General features: G+C 34.6%; 1 protein-coding gene and 1 long non-coding RNA gene across 9 annotated transcripts in view; one reads left to right on the top strand and one right to left on the bottom strand.

The window, feature by feature from the left end:
• LRRC49 (leucine rich repeat containing 49) overlaps window positions 1-15221 on the bottom strand; it is a 127366-nt gene that overhangs the window by 8874 nt on the left and 103271 nt on the right. For all 8 annotated transcript variants that reach the window (XM_082383572.1, XM_082383566.1, XM_082383567.1 and 5 more), the window contains 3 exons: window positions 9194-9431; window positions 7795-7980; window positions 4810-4919 (listed from right to left, as the gene is read on the bottom strand). In XM_082383572.1, coding sequence (XP_082239698.1) covers window positions 4810-4919; window positions 7795-7980; window positions 9194-9431 — 534 coding nt within the window. The remainder of the gene's footprint in view (window positions 1-4809; window positions 4920-7794; window positions 7981-9193; window positions 9432-15221) is intronic.
• Window positions 1-15221, top strand: part of LOC309624905 — a 62318-nt gene that overhangs the window by 27444 nt on the left and 19653 nt on the right. The gene's annotated exons all lie outside the window — the stretch shown is intronic.

The following is a 15221-nucleotide window of genomic DNA, read 5'->3' as shown; positions in this document are numbered from 1 at the left end:
TTACATAATCAGTCCCTTTTACTGGATATTTCAGTAGCATAATTTTCTCACTCTTGTAAAGAAGAAGGTAACATATAGGTATTTATCTGCATTTATTTTATTGATTTTTAATTACAAAAGCAATATACAAATTATCCATCACTTTTATTAGTCTTTTCAAATAATCAATTTTTCATTAATTATGTTTTTAATGTCATTATTTCTTTTCTTTAACTTGCTTCAGGATTATTTTGCTATTGGTTTCCTAACTTCTTTAGATAAATGTTTAGCTCATTCATTTTCAGTCTTTATTCTTTCCTAATGTACCCATTTCAGGGCTAAAATATTTCCATTTAGCACCACTGTAACTTGATCTCACAAGTTTTGAAATGTGGTATTTTTACTACATTTCAGTTCAAGGTCGTTTCAAAATTACATTATAAAATTGTCTTTAACTTGTAGGTTATTTAGAAATGCATTAATTTCCAAATACATGGGGATTTCCTAGTTAACATTTGTAACTGAGTTAAAGTTTAATTTCATTTTGAACGGAGAGCATAGTCCATGTAAATCCTTTGGAATCTGTTGACATCTGCTTTCCGGACAGTATTTGATCAATTATTATAAATATTCCATGTATGCTTGAAAAGAATTTGTGTTCTGCAGTTGTTTGGGGTAATGTTCTCTAAATGGCTAAGTCAAGTTTGTTAATCATGTTGTTCAAGTATTTTACATCCTTTTTCTATTAATTACTCAGAGGTGTATTAAAACTTCCCACTGCAGCTGTGGGCTTGCAGTAATGTCAATTTTTGGTTTATAAGTTTTTAAGGCTAAGCTTATAGGTTGCAGACAAATTAAATTAGCAAATTGATATTTCTGGCGAACTGAACCTATTATCATTTGAAATGATCCTCTTTGTTTCTAGTATTGCTTTTAACCTTAGTTTATTTAGTCCTCAATGGCTACTTTGTTTTTATTTGGTTAGTATTGATGTTGTTTACCTTTTACCACTTTTTTACTTTCAAACTTTATGTAACCTTATGTTTCAGATGTGTCTCTTTTCCACAACATACAGTTGAACTTCTTTTTTTTTTTAAATTGAGTCTGACAATCTTTGACTTTTAACCAGAACAATTAGTACATTTGCATTTTATCATTGAGGTAGATTTGGTCATAATTAATGGCTCCCTTGAATCCATGCCCTTTACAATATGATTTCACAGTTAGGTAAGTATACCTCCGAGCCTCTTAAATCTTGCCCTGTGACTGTGACCAATAGAATGTGGGAAATCATGGTGCACCAGTTCTTAGCCTAGGCCTCAAGGGGCCTTGCATGTTTCTGCGCTCTCTTCAAACCCTGCCTTTGCCATGAAAACAAGACCAGGAAGATTTCTGGTATATGAAAGACCATGTGGAGCAGAGACAAGTTATCCTAAGTAAGGTCTTTCTAGACCAGCTTACAACCTCTCAGACCCCCCAAAAGTGAGAGCTTAGGGAAGATCTGCAGAGCTGCCTATCCAACCCTCAGGTGACTGCAGATGCATGAGGTCCCGAGCTGAGAGCAGAAGAAGCACCCAGCTGACCTATAGACTCAGTGGGAAAATGTTTCTTGTTTTAAGTCACTGAGTCTTGGTACAAGTGTAATTGCTGATATACTAGTATTTAGGTTAAATCTAACATTTTATTTTCTTTCTATTTGACCAAATAGTCTATGTTTCTTTTCCTTCTTTTCTTCTCCCCACTTCTTACCCCTGCCCTGACCTTACTAGTTTGGAAGCTATATACTCTTTTATTGTTTGGTTACCAAAGAAATTACAACATGCACTCTTAACTTACTAACATTTAAACTTAATTACTATTATTTTCATCCTAGATAATACAAGGACGTAGAAAACTATAATTCCATCTACCCCTCCCAATATATATACTACTGTTGTAGTGTATTTTAATTCTACATTTTAAAATCTCACAATACTATTATTGTTGCTTTATATAGTCAATGTTCATTTAGTTTTATCCCACAAATTTAATACTTTCCTTGCTCTTTAGCTCTTCCTGCACCTCAGAATTTCTATCTGGGATCAGTTTCTTTCTGCCTTAATTATAGGCTTTATCATTTACTGCAGGAATACTGATGGGAAATCTCTTAAGTTTTGTTTTTATTATTTTGTTTTAAAATGTCTTTATTTCACCTTCATTCATTTTTTTTAAGGTTTTTATTTTAATTTATTTATTAAAAAATTTTTTGGGGGGCTGTGTTGGGTCTTCATTGCTGTGCGTGGGCTTTCTCTACTTTCCGTGAGCAGGGGCTACTCTTCATTGCGGTGCGCTTCTCTTGTTGCAGAGCACGGTCACTAGGAGCGCAGCCTTCAGTAGTTGTGGCACGAGGGCTCAGTAGTTGTGGCTCGTGGGCTCTAGAGAGCAGACTCAGTAGTTGTGGCGCATGGGCTTAGTTGCTCCATGGCATGTGGGATCTTCCCGGACCAGGGCTCGAACCCGTGTCTCCTGCACTGGCAGACAGATTCTTAACCACTGTGCCACCAGGGGAGTCCCTTTCACCTTCATTCTTAAAAGACTTTTTTGCCTGTATGGAATTCTAGCTTGGCAATTAATTTACTTCAGTACATTGAACACATTCATTACCCTGTCTTCTGGCTTCCACTGTTGCTGTTATGAAGTCAACTGTTGATGTGCACTCCTTTGAAGATAACCTCTCTTTTCCTGGTTGTTGAAAAATTTTTACTTTATAGTGAGTGTTCTGTGATGTGACTAGGTGTAGATTTCTTTTAATTTAACAAATTTGGAATGGATGAGTTTATTTAATGCATAGATTAGTGTATTTCATCAATTCTGAAAAAATTATTTGCTGTTATCTCTATCCCATGCTCTCTATTGTGTCTTTTTGAAACTCCAGTCAAACATATGTTAAATCTTCTAAGTCACTCCATCTTCAAATTTCTTAACCATTTTTCCATATATTGTTCTTTTTTCTTTGTTCTGCATTTTGCAAAATCTTCTCTAGTTTATTTCCCAGTTTACTGATTCTCTTTTCAGGTGTGTCTAATTGGCTGTTAAACCTCTTAATTAAGCTTTAATAATTATGCTTATTATATTTTTCATTTATAGAAGTTCCTTTAGTTTCCCTTCAAATCCGATGGATCACTTTTTTAAAATTTCCTAAAAAAAAAAAAAAAATTTCCTGTTTTCTCCAGATATTTTCAACCTTGTTTTTTATACCATGAAATATTGATATATTAGGCATAGTCATTTTATAATCTATAAGTGATAATGCCAAATCTAAAGTATTTGTGGGTCTGTTTCTGTGGTCTATTTTTTTCCTGCTAGTTCTTATACATGGTGCCTTATTTCCTTGTGTGCTGGGCTATTTAAAAAAATCTTTTCATTGTGTGTTGGTCATTGTCCTTAAAAATTATCCATGGGAATTATCTGAGATAGGATAAGAGTAACTTCCTCCAGATAGAAGGTGCATTTGTTTTTACCAGGTATCTAGAGAGAGTAATGTTTAAATTTTGAAATTATTTTAAACTATGCATGTATTATAAACTCAGGCTGCAAATTTACCTGAAGATTGGTTTTGGTTATAATTTCTTAGAGACAACTCTGCCCCTTTTCTGCTCACACCAATGCAATCAGAACTGAACTAAGTGGGGAAGTAAGCACACAAGATAGCCATTTTGTTGGTATAGATTATAGTAGGGTAGCATGGCTCTGGAGCCAAGTTTTGGGGAGGGGAATGGGGAACTTCCTGATCCTCAAAGTAAAAAGTGGTATGATCCTGGAGGTCGAGGTCAGGACAAGCCTCCTGATCACCCAGCTCCCAGACTATAGCAAAGGTAGCAGTTTCCTTGGTGGACTGGTTCTGTGGTATCATTCTGAGATCCTTTCCAGGCCCAGTCTAGAGACTGCTTCCCTATTCCTTCCAATGATTCTGTAGATAACTAATTTCTTATATATCAATTGTTTTCTCCTTACTCTAGCCAGAGTGCATTATCTATAACTGAATCATGACTAACACACCATCTTTGACTTTTCTCCTATCTATGCCACATCCTGTCAGTCAGTGTTTTCTGTCAGGTACACGCCTTCTAAGTATTTTTCAAATTATCCTCTTCTCCATTCTCACTGTCTTAGTTCAGACCCTTATAATCTCTCTCCTGGACTACAGACTAGCCTCTTGATTGGTCTCCATTCCTTCCATCTCTGTCCTCTTAAATGGCAGCCTTTCTAGAACATGAATCTAATCACAGATGGTTGTGCTTAATTACAAAGCACAGTATTCAGTTTTGTTTTTCATGGATTTCTGGGCTCTTCAAAATCAGATCACAATCAATCTTTCTACCTTCATCTCCTATCACAATTCGCAATCATCCTATGCTCCAATTATATTGAACTATTTATAATTCCTTGTGCCTTTGCAGATCTCTTTCCCTCATACCCTGTACCTGAAAAAACTCCTATTCATTCCTGAAGAACTAGAAAAATGTTACCTCCTTTGTGAAGCCTTCACCAATGTTTTTCCAAAATGCAGTGTCTCCTATGCTCCTACAGCCCTCTCTTATAGCATCTGAAATGTCTTTAACTTATTAGCTTATAAGCTAGTAAGTTAATTTATTAGCCTATAAGCCACACAAGAGCAAGAACTTTGTCTTATTCATCTTTATACCTCCAACACTTTGGAGAGGGCCAGACACAAAACAAATTTAGGATGTTTGTGGGATGAATAAATAGCACAATTAAGAGGTGTGTGGAATATATTTCTTTTTCTAGTGCAACAGTACTTCTATAAAAACTATAGAAATTAAAGGTTACCTGGCGTCACCCAGAATTGAAATCAGATGGTACTGGGGTAATTCAGAAGATGCTACATGTGCTAGGATTCCAAAGAGCCTTTCAGCCATTATCATATCATTTTGCGTCACCTGAAGAGATATGAAGGAGAGGGGTCAAAAATGACATTGCCTCTTAGCTTGATACAACTAACATAATTCCAAAGAAATTTCCAGATTAAATATTTTCTTTTAGTCCAGAAAAATACATTCTCCTGGGCTGTAAGAGGAGAGTGAGTTCTCATTGATATTTCTCTTTCTTCCTTGCACTTGATTAGAATGAAGATGTATTGATACAAATGTGGCCCATGGTGATGGATGATGGCTGGGAAGTGAGGAGTTAGCTCTGACTTAGAAGCCATGGTTCCTAAGGACTATACTTGAGACACCTTAAATTCTTAATGAATTTTTTTCAAAAATCCTATAGCTTCTTTGAGTAGAATGATTTAGGGGGAAAAATCTCAAGTGTCAATGGAATAGATTGACCTTAACAATGTGTCAAAGGTAAGACAAGGTGTTGTTCATACCTTGTTCCTAAAAGGATAATTTTGTCCCTTTCTGAGGAATGAACATTGGATTAGGAAAGGCACTCCTATTCGTTCTGAAATTATGTCCGCCTTTCTCCCCACAAGGAATAATCTGTCACAGATATATTCCCCATGAGGGCTCATTCCTATGATAACCAAGAAACTACTAAAATTAGGACTTGTATTAATATCTGGGCATATTTTTTAATATAAAATTAGGTTGCTTGCATTTTGAATACTATTAGATTGTCAATATAATGCAGTGGTTCCCAAGTAGGGGCCATTTTGGCCCCTAGGGAACATTTGGCAACGTCTGGAGATGATTTTGGTTTATCGCAACTGGTGGAGGGACGCTACTAGCATCTAGTGGGTCGAAGCCAGGGACGCCGTTAAGTGTCCTACAATGCACAGGACAGTTCCCACTATAAAGAATTATCTGATCCAAAATCTCAACAGAGCATTTGAGGTTGAGAAACCCTGGTATAGTTAAATTTTGCATTTTTAAAAACTTTATTCTTTACACTAGCTATAATACACTACACAGGAATTTCTGGAAAATAAATGCATAATTCACAAGCATCTTATACACATGAATCAGTGCAGACTGACTCTTTCCCTTCGCTTCCCTAGACTTTCATAGTTAATGAGGCTGCTGCTCCCTGGTATCCGGCCTCCAGCTGACAGCTAAGTTGTTTGGTCTAATATAGCCACCTAGTGGCCAGTGCAGGGCACTACTCCATCTTTTCCTCTCGATGCTCATAATTCAATTTAAGTCTCCTCAAGCAATATCATTCTCTCTTATACAAAGAGAAGTAGAAATATAGTATAACATCATTATATATTGTCAAGGATGAGACAAGCAGTTTTATTTTAGGTCTTTTATTAAAGGGTCAAATATCTCTGGCATTGACATTTTCGGAACTTTCAATCAGAATAAATTACATTGGTTCCTTCTCTTTCTTCTCTACTTTATACAATTATATTATACTATTACTTCCTATCTCAAGGTTTTATAATAATTATTACATCTCCAGTAGTGATCCACATTTGGGTAAATACACTATTTAGGGTTAATTGAGATAATGATTTGGCCATTAATGAGGAAGAATTACTCACCCATAGCAAAAATAACTATTCTATTTCCAGTGTAGGCTAGCTTTGGAAACTTTTGGAACTAATTATTAGATCTGACCAGTGACTCACAGCCTCTCTGGGGAAGTACCAAGAGGGTACATAAAGCTGAAACAAATCTCTTGAGAACTAGCTGGAGAAATTAATAGTCATCTGAAGGTTCCAGCTTTGCCCTACATCTTCAACAGATGGCTGATCCTGTGGTCATGGGCCTACCATAGTTGATGCAAATTTCATATGGCTTTTGTACAATGACCCAGAGACCTCCAGTCTCCTAATGGTATGTTGTAGTTTCGGAGTTTTAGGCTAGAGTTACTTACAGTGTATCAGCTGCAGGGAAATACAGTTGCTATTACCACCATGCTAGCAAAGTTGATTATAGTTCATCTTACAATAAGGAGGTCTGAATTTTAAGAGATAATCACAATAATACTAACAGCATATTAAAGATTTTTTCCTTTAGAGGATTATTTAAATTCAGTTCTGGAATTCCACGGTAGAGGAAGAAGCATAGTTTCTCTCTTTTCTTCCAAAGTAATATTTAAAGAGAACATGATCTTTGGATAGCTGGGGGATTAACCCTGTGACAAGCTTAGCAGAATCAATCTGAAAAATAACTCTTTACTAATAATTTTCCAGTTATTCAGGCTCCAGGCCCAAGTTATACAATGCAGATATGCCAAAAGCATCTGCTACAAACTATTAACAAAGCAGCCCGGACGTTTATGGACTTACGGTTGTTTTACTTCCTTTTTCACTCATCTTTACTTTATCTTCTTTTATCTTTCCTCCTTGCTTATTTCTCCTCCTCATCTCTTCTTTTTAAAATCACTCTTCTTTCCCTATGTACATTCTTTCTTTCCATGCTATTTTTCCCTTCCCCTACCACAATCCTTATTAACTGACATTTAGCATCACTTCCCCATACCATTTTGCATGTCAGACAGTCTGTAAAGCACTCTGAAAAATACAAAGATCACATTACTTACAGAAGTGGTTTTTTTAAATTTTAAACTATTATCCTACAAACACTTTACTTCTCTGAATACCTACAAACTATCAAAAAAGTATTTACTATTCACCATAATCTGGTTACTATTTTATTTTCAAAATTTGTCTAATACCTTAGAAGTTTTTAGATAAATAGTTTTAGCTTTTCAACATTTTAAATGTCAAGATTTTTTTTAAAAAAAACATTATTTCTCAAAAGTTCTATCATGATTTTATACACAAATTCCTGGCTATTTTTATGACTACTTCCCCTAAAAAGGAATATTTTAATTCTACAGTTGACTTCGTGTTTAGCTTACCTCTGTTCCATTTATTTTCTGCATATTAAAATGGCTCAGTCTAAACAGAACATAATATTTCCAGAGTGTAAAATTGACAACTGGATTTCCTTGAGGATCAACTGTCAGCTGGTCAACTCGACGTAGTTGTGCTAGTGCATTAAATTGCTGCAGCATTACAAGATTTGTTTCCTTGAATTTAAGGTGCTACAATAATAAAACAAAAAAAGAGGTGAATATTGAGTTTAACCATCTTAAAACATTAACATTAAAGCTTCACTGATCATTCCCCAAATAAATGTAAACTTTACGCTTAGCTAATATGTTTTCAATTACATTAAACCAACTGAATGTATTAAACTTACATAAACTTTAATCCACCTAATGCAAAATTATTGATGGAATATATTAATCCATCCAATATTGGATTCAAAGTGATTTCCCTTCTGCAAAGGACATCCCCCTATTCATTAACAACCTAAGAGTCTTAAAAATTATATAAATATACAATAATTCAGACTCTTCCAGGCATTACAATGATTTTATATGCTTTACACTGAGATGAAATCTACAAAGGAAAGATCAGAAGTAAAATTTTCAGAATTTTATAAATGCAGGGCTCACACAGCGCTTCTGAGAACAACTAGTTAACCATTATTACTTTTATCTTGCTAATTACTATGCAGGCTACTTAAACTGGCTACCAGAAAATAAAATCACTAAAACTGAAATGCTAATGTAAGTGTTCTGTCTGTGAATTTGGATGATCTTCTCTAAACATACTGTCTCCACTTCTATCTTTTTTAGGGAGGATGATATAACAAAAGAAAAATAAAAAACACTTAATAAAGGGTAGGTGAGGGAAATCACTTGGCTGACAGAGAAAAACACAATGATAATAAAAACTCAGGAGAGAATTCATGGAAATCACAGTTTCTGCAAATTCATACTAATAAATAATACAATAATACCATAATTGGAAACGGCTAATTTCTCAAAGTAATTTTAATGAGCTATTAAAATTATTTTAAGTGTTGTTAGGGGACTACTGTAAAAATTATATGTAAATATATATGTCCCATTAATACCAGGTACAATAAATGAATATATAATATACAGTTGGGTGAGGTCCTGTTGAAAGTTTTACAAAGTAGAAATATATAATTTGAATAAAATTACATTAGTCCGTTATACTCCATAGAGAAGCATTTTCTAGAGAGATAATTTCCAATATTTACAGAAGACTGTAAGGCCATTTATGAATACTAATTTAAATCCCAGATTCAGAAAATCAACACAAGAACTTAGTCTCCTTGCCAGATAGAAACTGCAGAAATAAAAGTTAAAACAGGTCTTTGGCCTGAATATACAAGTCATGACTGAGAAGAATTCAAACATACAACTAAAAGGAAATGTTTACCAAAGAATTAGGAAACTTAATCTTCAATTTGGGAAGCACTTGGACGATTTCATCAAATTCTATGAAAGTGAAGGACACTGTTGTCACCATTCCTGCTGTTTGCACGCTCCAGTTCCGATCCAGACATTCCAGCGCTCCTGAGCCATACAAGGAAAGTGTGTCTCCCTCCACTTCGACAAGGTGTGTGTCTGTGACAGATAGACCTTGTAAAGCACTGGTGAGTCCTGAGTCCAGAGACCTGGAAAACCCAACATATAATTTTAAATGAAAGTCTTATCATGCAAAGTAAATAACAAATTATAAAGACCTGTTGGAAAGGTATTTGAAATTTTATATTCACTTTTTTTCATTTCGGTAATTAAACCCAGAGCACCAAAGACTAATTTTCAATAGACTATCTACAAGTTTTGTGTTCTTCTAGTCATGTACTTTAATTCAAAAAGAGGCACATGTGAACAACAATAATACCACTTTTAAACCCAAATTATTTATATCAATGAAAGATAATTGATAGTCTATTTGGTTTTAAAACAATCCATTTAATATATCATAGATATCTTTGCATGTGAAAACAAATAGGTTTTCCTAATCTATAAAGTATTCCACTGTCTGGCTGAAAAAAACCTGTATTTTACAAAATAATATTTCTATAGTAAGAACCATGTAATATAAAACTACGTTTATAAAACACTTGGGAATTTATATAATAACTGCTAAGAATAGTTTCTCTTTCAGAAGCTGGATTAAAGGGTAACTTTGACTTTCTATTTTTGAATATTTCAATGTTGTTTGAAATTTTGCAAGTGTATATATATTACAGTTATAAGCAGTACAATCAATGAAGATTTCCTCCCCATTTTGAAATAAGAAATGATAAAAAAATCCACTACTGACTCTATGTGTGTGTATATATATATATACACACACACACACACACACACACACACACACACACACATATACGAAATAACTTCACATATCTACTGAATATGATCATTGTTATTATTTTCAGTTAGAGCCACATGTTTTATAAAAGGTTACCTAAATGATAGCTCTTTGAAGAAGAAAAGAAATAGCTTGATCCAATTCAAATTTTCTGCTTTGTGAATAGAGACATAACTATTTGTTTTACCCAATCTCAAAACTCAGTCGATGCTTGGCTTTTGTTCTATGGGTTTTCGTTCTGGAATTCTGCTCTCAGACAGTATTTATTTGCCCTTACTAATATATTAGTGCTTTGCTCTCCTTTGTGCTCCTATGGAATTTTGTACACTCTTCCAATACATCACTTCTCATACTCAAGCATAATTATGTGTTTACAATTTTGACTATATTTTTTCAGCTTTGGGGCTCTGGAATCTATGAGCTTTTCACAATGGGCCTTTCACAATGTAAATGACTGCATTATTAAAGATCTTCAAAAGTTTTATAATGCTGATGCTGGGAGTAAGACTGACAAACCATCACCCTGTTGGTTTATCATGCTTTACTAGACTTACTGTACTTACTTCATAGGTACCAGTTAACATGTAACACATTTGTTGACACAATAAGAAGCTGGGTAATGACATCAATCAACTCTAAGTGAATATGCAACTGAGAAAATATAAAAGGACTGATTTCTGCCAGACTAGTGCTCAAGACAATGATTATTATCTGACAATAATCAAACATTCAATGAGCAGTGGTGTGTGAATAATCTTAGATGATAATCCTATAAATGTAATGGCTGATAATATAGAACAAAAATAAGATGAGAATGAAGAATTCCTTATACTGTGCTTTGTGTGATAACTTTGTGTTGAGCTATGTAAAGCATATAATCATTCCTAGAATAGGATAAATGATAGGAGTTACATTTCAATGCCACTGAAATAAAGAGGGCTTAATGAAAAGAATATATACCACTATTACAGCACTTAACCACACTGCACTGCAGTTACTTGTTTCCTTGTCTGTCTCTCTTACTAAACATTGTGATCCTCGAGGGCTCAAACTTTGTCACATTCACTATAGTAGATCCAGCACCTAGCACAGTTCCCTAGCACATGTTGTGCTCAATAAATATTTCTTCAAAGAATTAATGAAATGAGACAATTATGAAGTTTCTTATGAGTATCTATGGACTCTTAAGAAGGGTGTTCCAATCATAAACTGTGGTTCGAGCAAAGGGACAAGTCAGTGACATAGTCACGGGCTAAGGGTTAGTAAGAAGGTTTCTGCAGGTGAGGCAAAGACCAATAATGAAGAAGTAAAGTCAAGGCAAGAAAAAGGTTTGCTAGTTGATGTAGTGATGCCTGATGGTCATGACATGCAACAAAAGAAGCTGAATCACAGCTATGTGCCAAAAACATGAATAAATCCTTTGAGAAGCTGTGTTGTTTTATATCATCTATTTGGAAGTGTCTTGTTTACCTTTTTTCCATATGATTAAAAGTTTAAGAATATAAACTACAAAATAAAATGTCTATTATTAGAAAAGGATTATTTATTTTCTTTAAAGGTTTGTCAAGCAAACTGTTAGGAAAATAAGTGAAATAAACAAACCTAGCCTCAGCAAAACAGTTGTGTAGTTACAAAACAAAGCAGAAGTAACTTCTAACTTTTATAGACCTCACATGGACATTCAGTAACAACAAATGGCAAGTTTGCTGGGATGTAGATAGGAAACAAAGCACCTATTAAATAGGTCATACAAGACCAAACCCATTTCAGTTATTTTCTGAATGAGGCCTGAGGTTAGCCTCAGACTCTGGCCAATATGGAACAGAGGAATCTGTCCCTCGGCGAAAGTGTGCTCTGATTTCCATAAAACATAACTTAGGACGTTTGCTCCCCATGTTTATATGTTGGGGATCGTCCTTCCAGTTTTCCCTGTGTGCTTAATAGATATGTCCACATCTTTTTAGTCAAACATACATACATATTATTTCATTTGCTCCCTTATTCACTTATTCACCAAACATTTGCTAAAAGCCCACAGGGCACTGTCCTAAGAATTTGTCCCAGGCAACCAACTCATCTGAATTGATAAGGACAATCAGTATAGAAATCATGTGCAAATTTTTAAATATATCAAAACTCTCTTCACTTTTATTGGGCTATGTTCCCAGAAATAGAACTGCTCTAATCATACTCTGCAGTTAAATTAATAAACACATGGGTATAATTTCTAAACTGAAATGACCTCAACCTCATTAAACAAATAGGTTAATCTGGAGAACCTATTATGTGTCAGATATTGTGGTAGGCATTGGGGATATAAAGATAAATTAATACTTATTTGTCCTTAAAGAGCTCCCAATCTGGATGGAGGGTGGAAAGCAAGATAAATGTATACATTAATCCTAATATAATATTTATGTTTATTGTCATATAATGAATATTTAAGCAATATGCTATGGAAATGCAGAGGAAGAACAATGAATTCTTCTAGTGGGGAGAAGTTAGGTTTCAAAAGGAGGTAGTATCTGAACTGGTCCTTGAAAGATGAACAGTAGAATTTCATCAGAAGTAGAAGGAAGAAGCACACTTTAGATAAGAAAAATAGAATGAATAAAGGCACAGAAGCCTAATTATATATAACATATTCAGTTAAGAACAATTTCAATATGTATGGAACACTGAAACATAGAAATTAAACACTTAAACATATGGGGGAGTAGTAGCTGAAGATGAAGCTGAAAAGTCAGATTTTATCCCATAAGGTTGAGGAGCAGAAAAAGATTTTTAAATAAAAAAGTAACAGAACCATATTCAACGCAAGTTTTTAAGCATCTCCAATGTGCCATGCATGGAGCTAGGTTCTGGTGCTTGGGATAAAAAGATGAATAAGATATGTTCCCTGCCCTCAAGGACCTACTTGAGACAGATAATAAATTGGTGAACTTTGTGGAGGATGTAGCAGGGAGAGACTGAATGGAGAGAGATTAGTAGGAAGACCAGTGCAATAGTGTCAACTAGACCATATAAGGGCATAACAAAAAAGAGGGTATCATGCAGTAGAAAAGGCATTGACAAGAAGATCAGATAGAGCTTAGTTCAAATCCCAGATCTGCCAGTGATAAATAGATGACTTTTGGAGCAAGTTATTTAATTTCTTTGTGGTTTCAGTTTCCTTGTACGTAAAATGGTTGTCATAATACATATTTTTTCAGAGTTGTTATTAAGACTAGAAATCATATTCTAAACCATACTCCATGCTTAGTTCAATACATTTTAGTGATAATTATTAATAAAAGAAGAGAACACAGATATACCAGATATTTAAGAGATCATAAAAGTAGGACTTAGTGATTGTCGGGAAGGAAGGAGAGGGAGGATTCAAGTGTTATTCAAATGTTTTAGACTAGGTGATGGAGTCACCTGGTCTAGGTTTTACCCTTGTCTAGTTTAAATTTATGCTTTAAGAAATGTGGTATTCCTCTATGGAGGATCTATGCTTTAAAATTTGTTTCTCCATGAAGCCCAATACATTTCCATGTATATTTCCCTACTCAAGTATTATTTATATAACAGTAGGCAGTTTGCCATCAAATAGGAATTCTCTTCAAGATCTTTACTGGTTAATTCCAAGTCCAAATGTTCATTTATCCAACTCAATCTTTATGTAAGAATTAATCAGAAAAATATTCCATGCCTTCTTGATTAGTAGAGGACACTAAGACAGGGTGATTAACTTAATGCAACACAGTAATGAGTCCCTGAAGCCAGGCTAAATGGAGAATATACTCTTAAATGCCTAAATGGAAAAAAAAGACAATATTTCAGAGGACTACAGGTTTTTAAAAAAATCTTTATGCATTCTATAACAGGCTAGAACAGAAAGACTTAAAATATTTCAGAAGATTCTTTTCCCAGTGAATAAGTGGTGCTGATTCCTATAATAACGTATTTTATGAATTTCTATTACAACATTCATAGGTGTGGAAATTCATTTTATGCATTATATTTTATTATAGTAGTGTTGGCTAAAATAACACAGTGTTCATAGACAGGAAATGACCAAAAATAAACCAGCTTCACTGCATGCATCCAATGTAAGCAAAGAAAATATTACACCAAGTACTTTCCCATTTCTGGCAAGGGAAAGAAACCTGTAGTATGTCACTTTACTATAGATCTGTCCCAAGTATAGTGAACAGTGAAATCATTAATGGGATATACCAAAGTTTTACAGAATTTCTTCTCTTTATGTGCCTGTACTTTTTTCATGGATACTTATTTCCAGGCGTTTAGTTACACACCCACAAGCCAAAGGTCACAGACATTGTAACACAAGAATTAGCCACTTTTTTGGCATTATGAAATACTAAAGACTATAAATGGGATAGTTGAAAATGGAAAATCTTATGAAGCATTAAAAAACAAACTGGAACCCTAAGGAAGAGACTTTGTGGCCCTCTGACTAGCTTTCTACCTTCAGAGACAGCCAGGCTTATATCATTCCCAAAAGATGAAATTTAATTATATTTTTAAATATTTACAGAGAATGTAGTAATATAACTTCTAATATTTAAAATGTTTCACTTTGTGCTTTCAGATAAAAAAGTAGACAGAATGAGCACATGTGTTTGAAACCTCTCCCTCTAAGTCTCCATTAAAGTAACTGAAATGTTGTATACCCACAATAACAAGTAAAAAGGAAAGTGGGAGACAGTCTTCAGCAAGAAGTTTCAACAAATTTCTGGAAGCTGGAAGGTGAAGAATTTTGAGTGAGGAAGAAGGACAAAGGAAGCCATAGCTTTGAATATGAACTGGAGACAAGAACAAAGACGGCAGCCAAGCTGCCCAGTAGAACTTTGGAAAGGAAAGAACAGAGATATGATGGAAGATGGGAACGAGAAGTGCGGGAGGGGCATTAATTGAAGATCTGCAAAAGGACCCTACAACCTACTTCTCCCACTGCCAATAAAACAGTCAGAGGGGCATTGCAGTTCAGTGGGAAAAGGAAAGAATACTCAATAAATAACACTGGGGCAACTGGTTATTCCTAAGGGGAAAAACAAATTTGACCTCAGCCTCAAAC

Source organism: Balaenoptera borealis, assembly GCF_965194805.1.
Source record: "Balaenoptera borealis genome assembly, chromosome: 3".
Classification (NCBI taxonomy): domain Eukaryota; kingdom Metazoa; phylum Chordata; class Mammalia; order Artiodactyla; family Balaenopteridae; genus Balaenoptera; species Balaenoptera borealis.
This window is presented reverse-complemented; position numbering and strand designations above follow the sequence as displayed.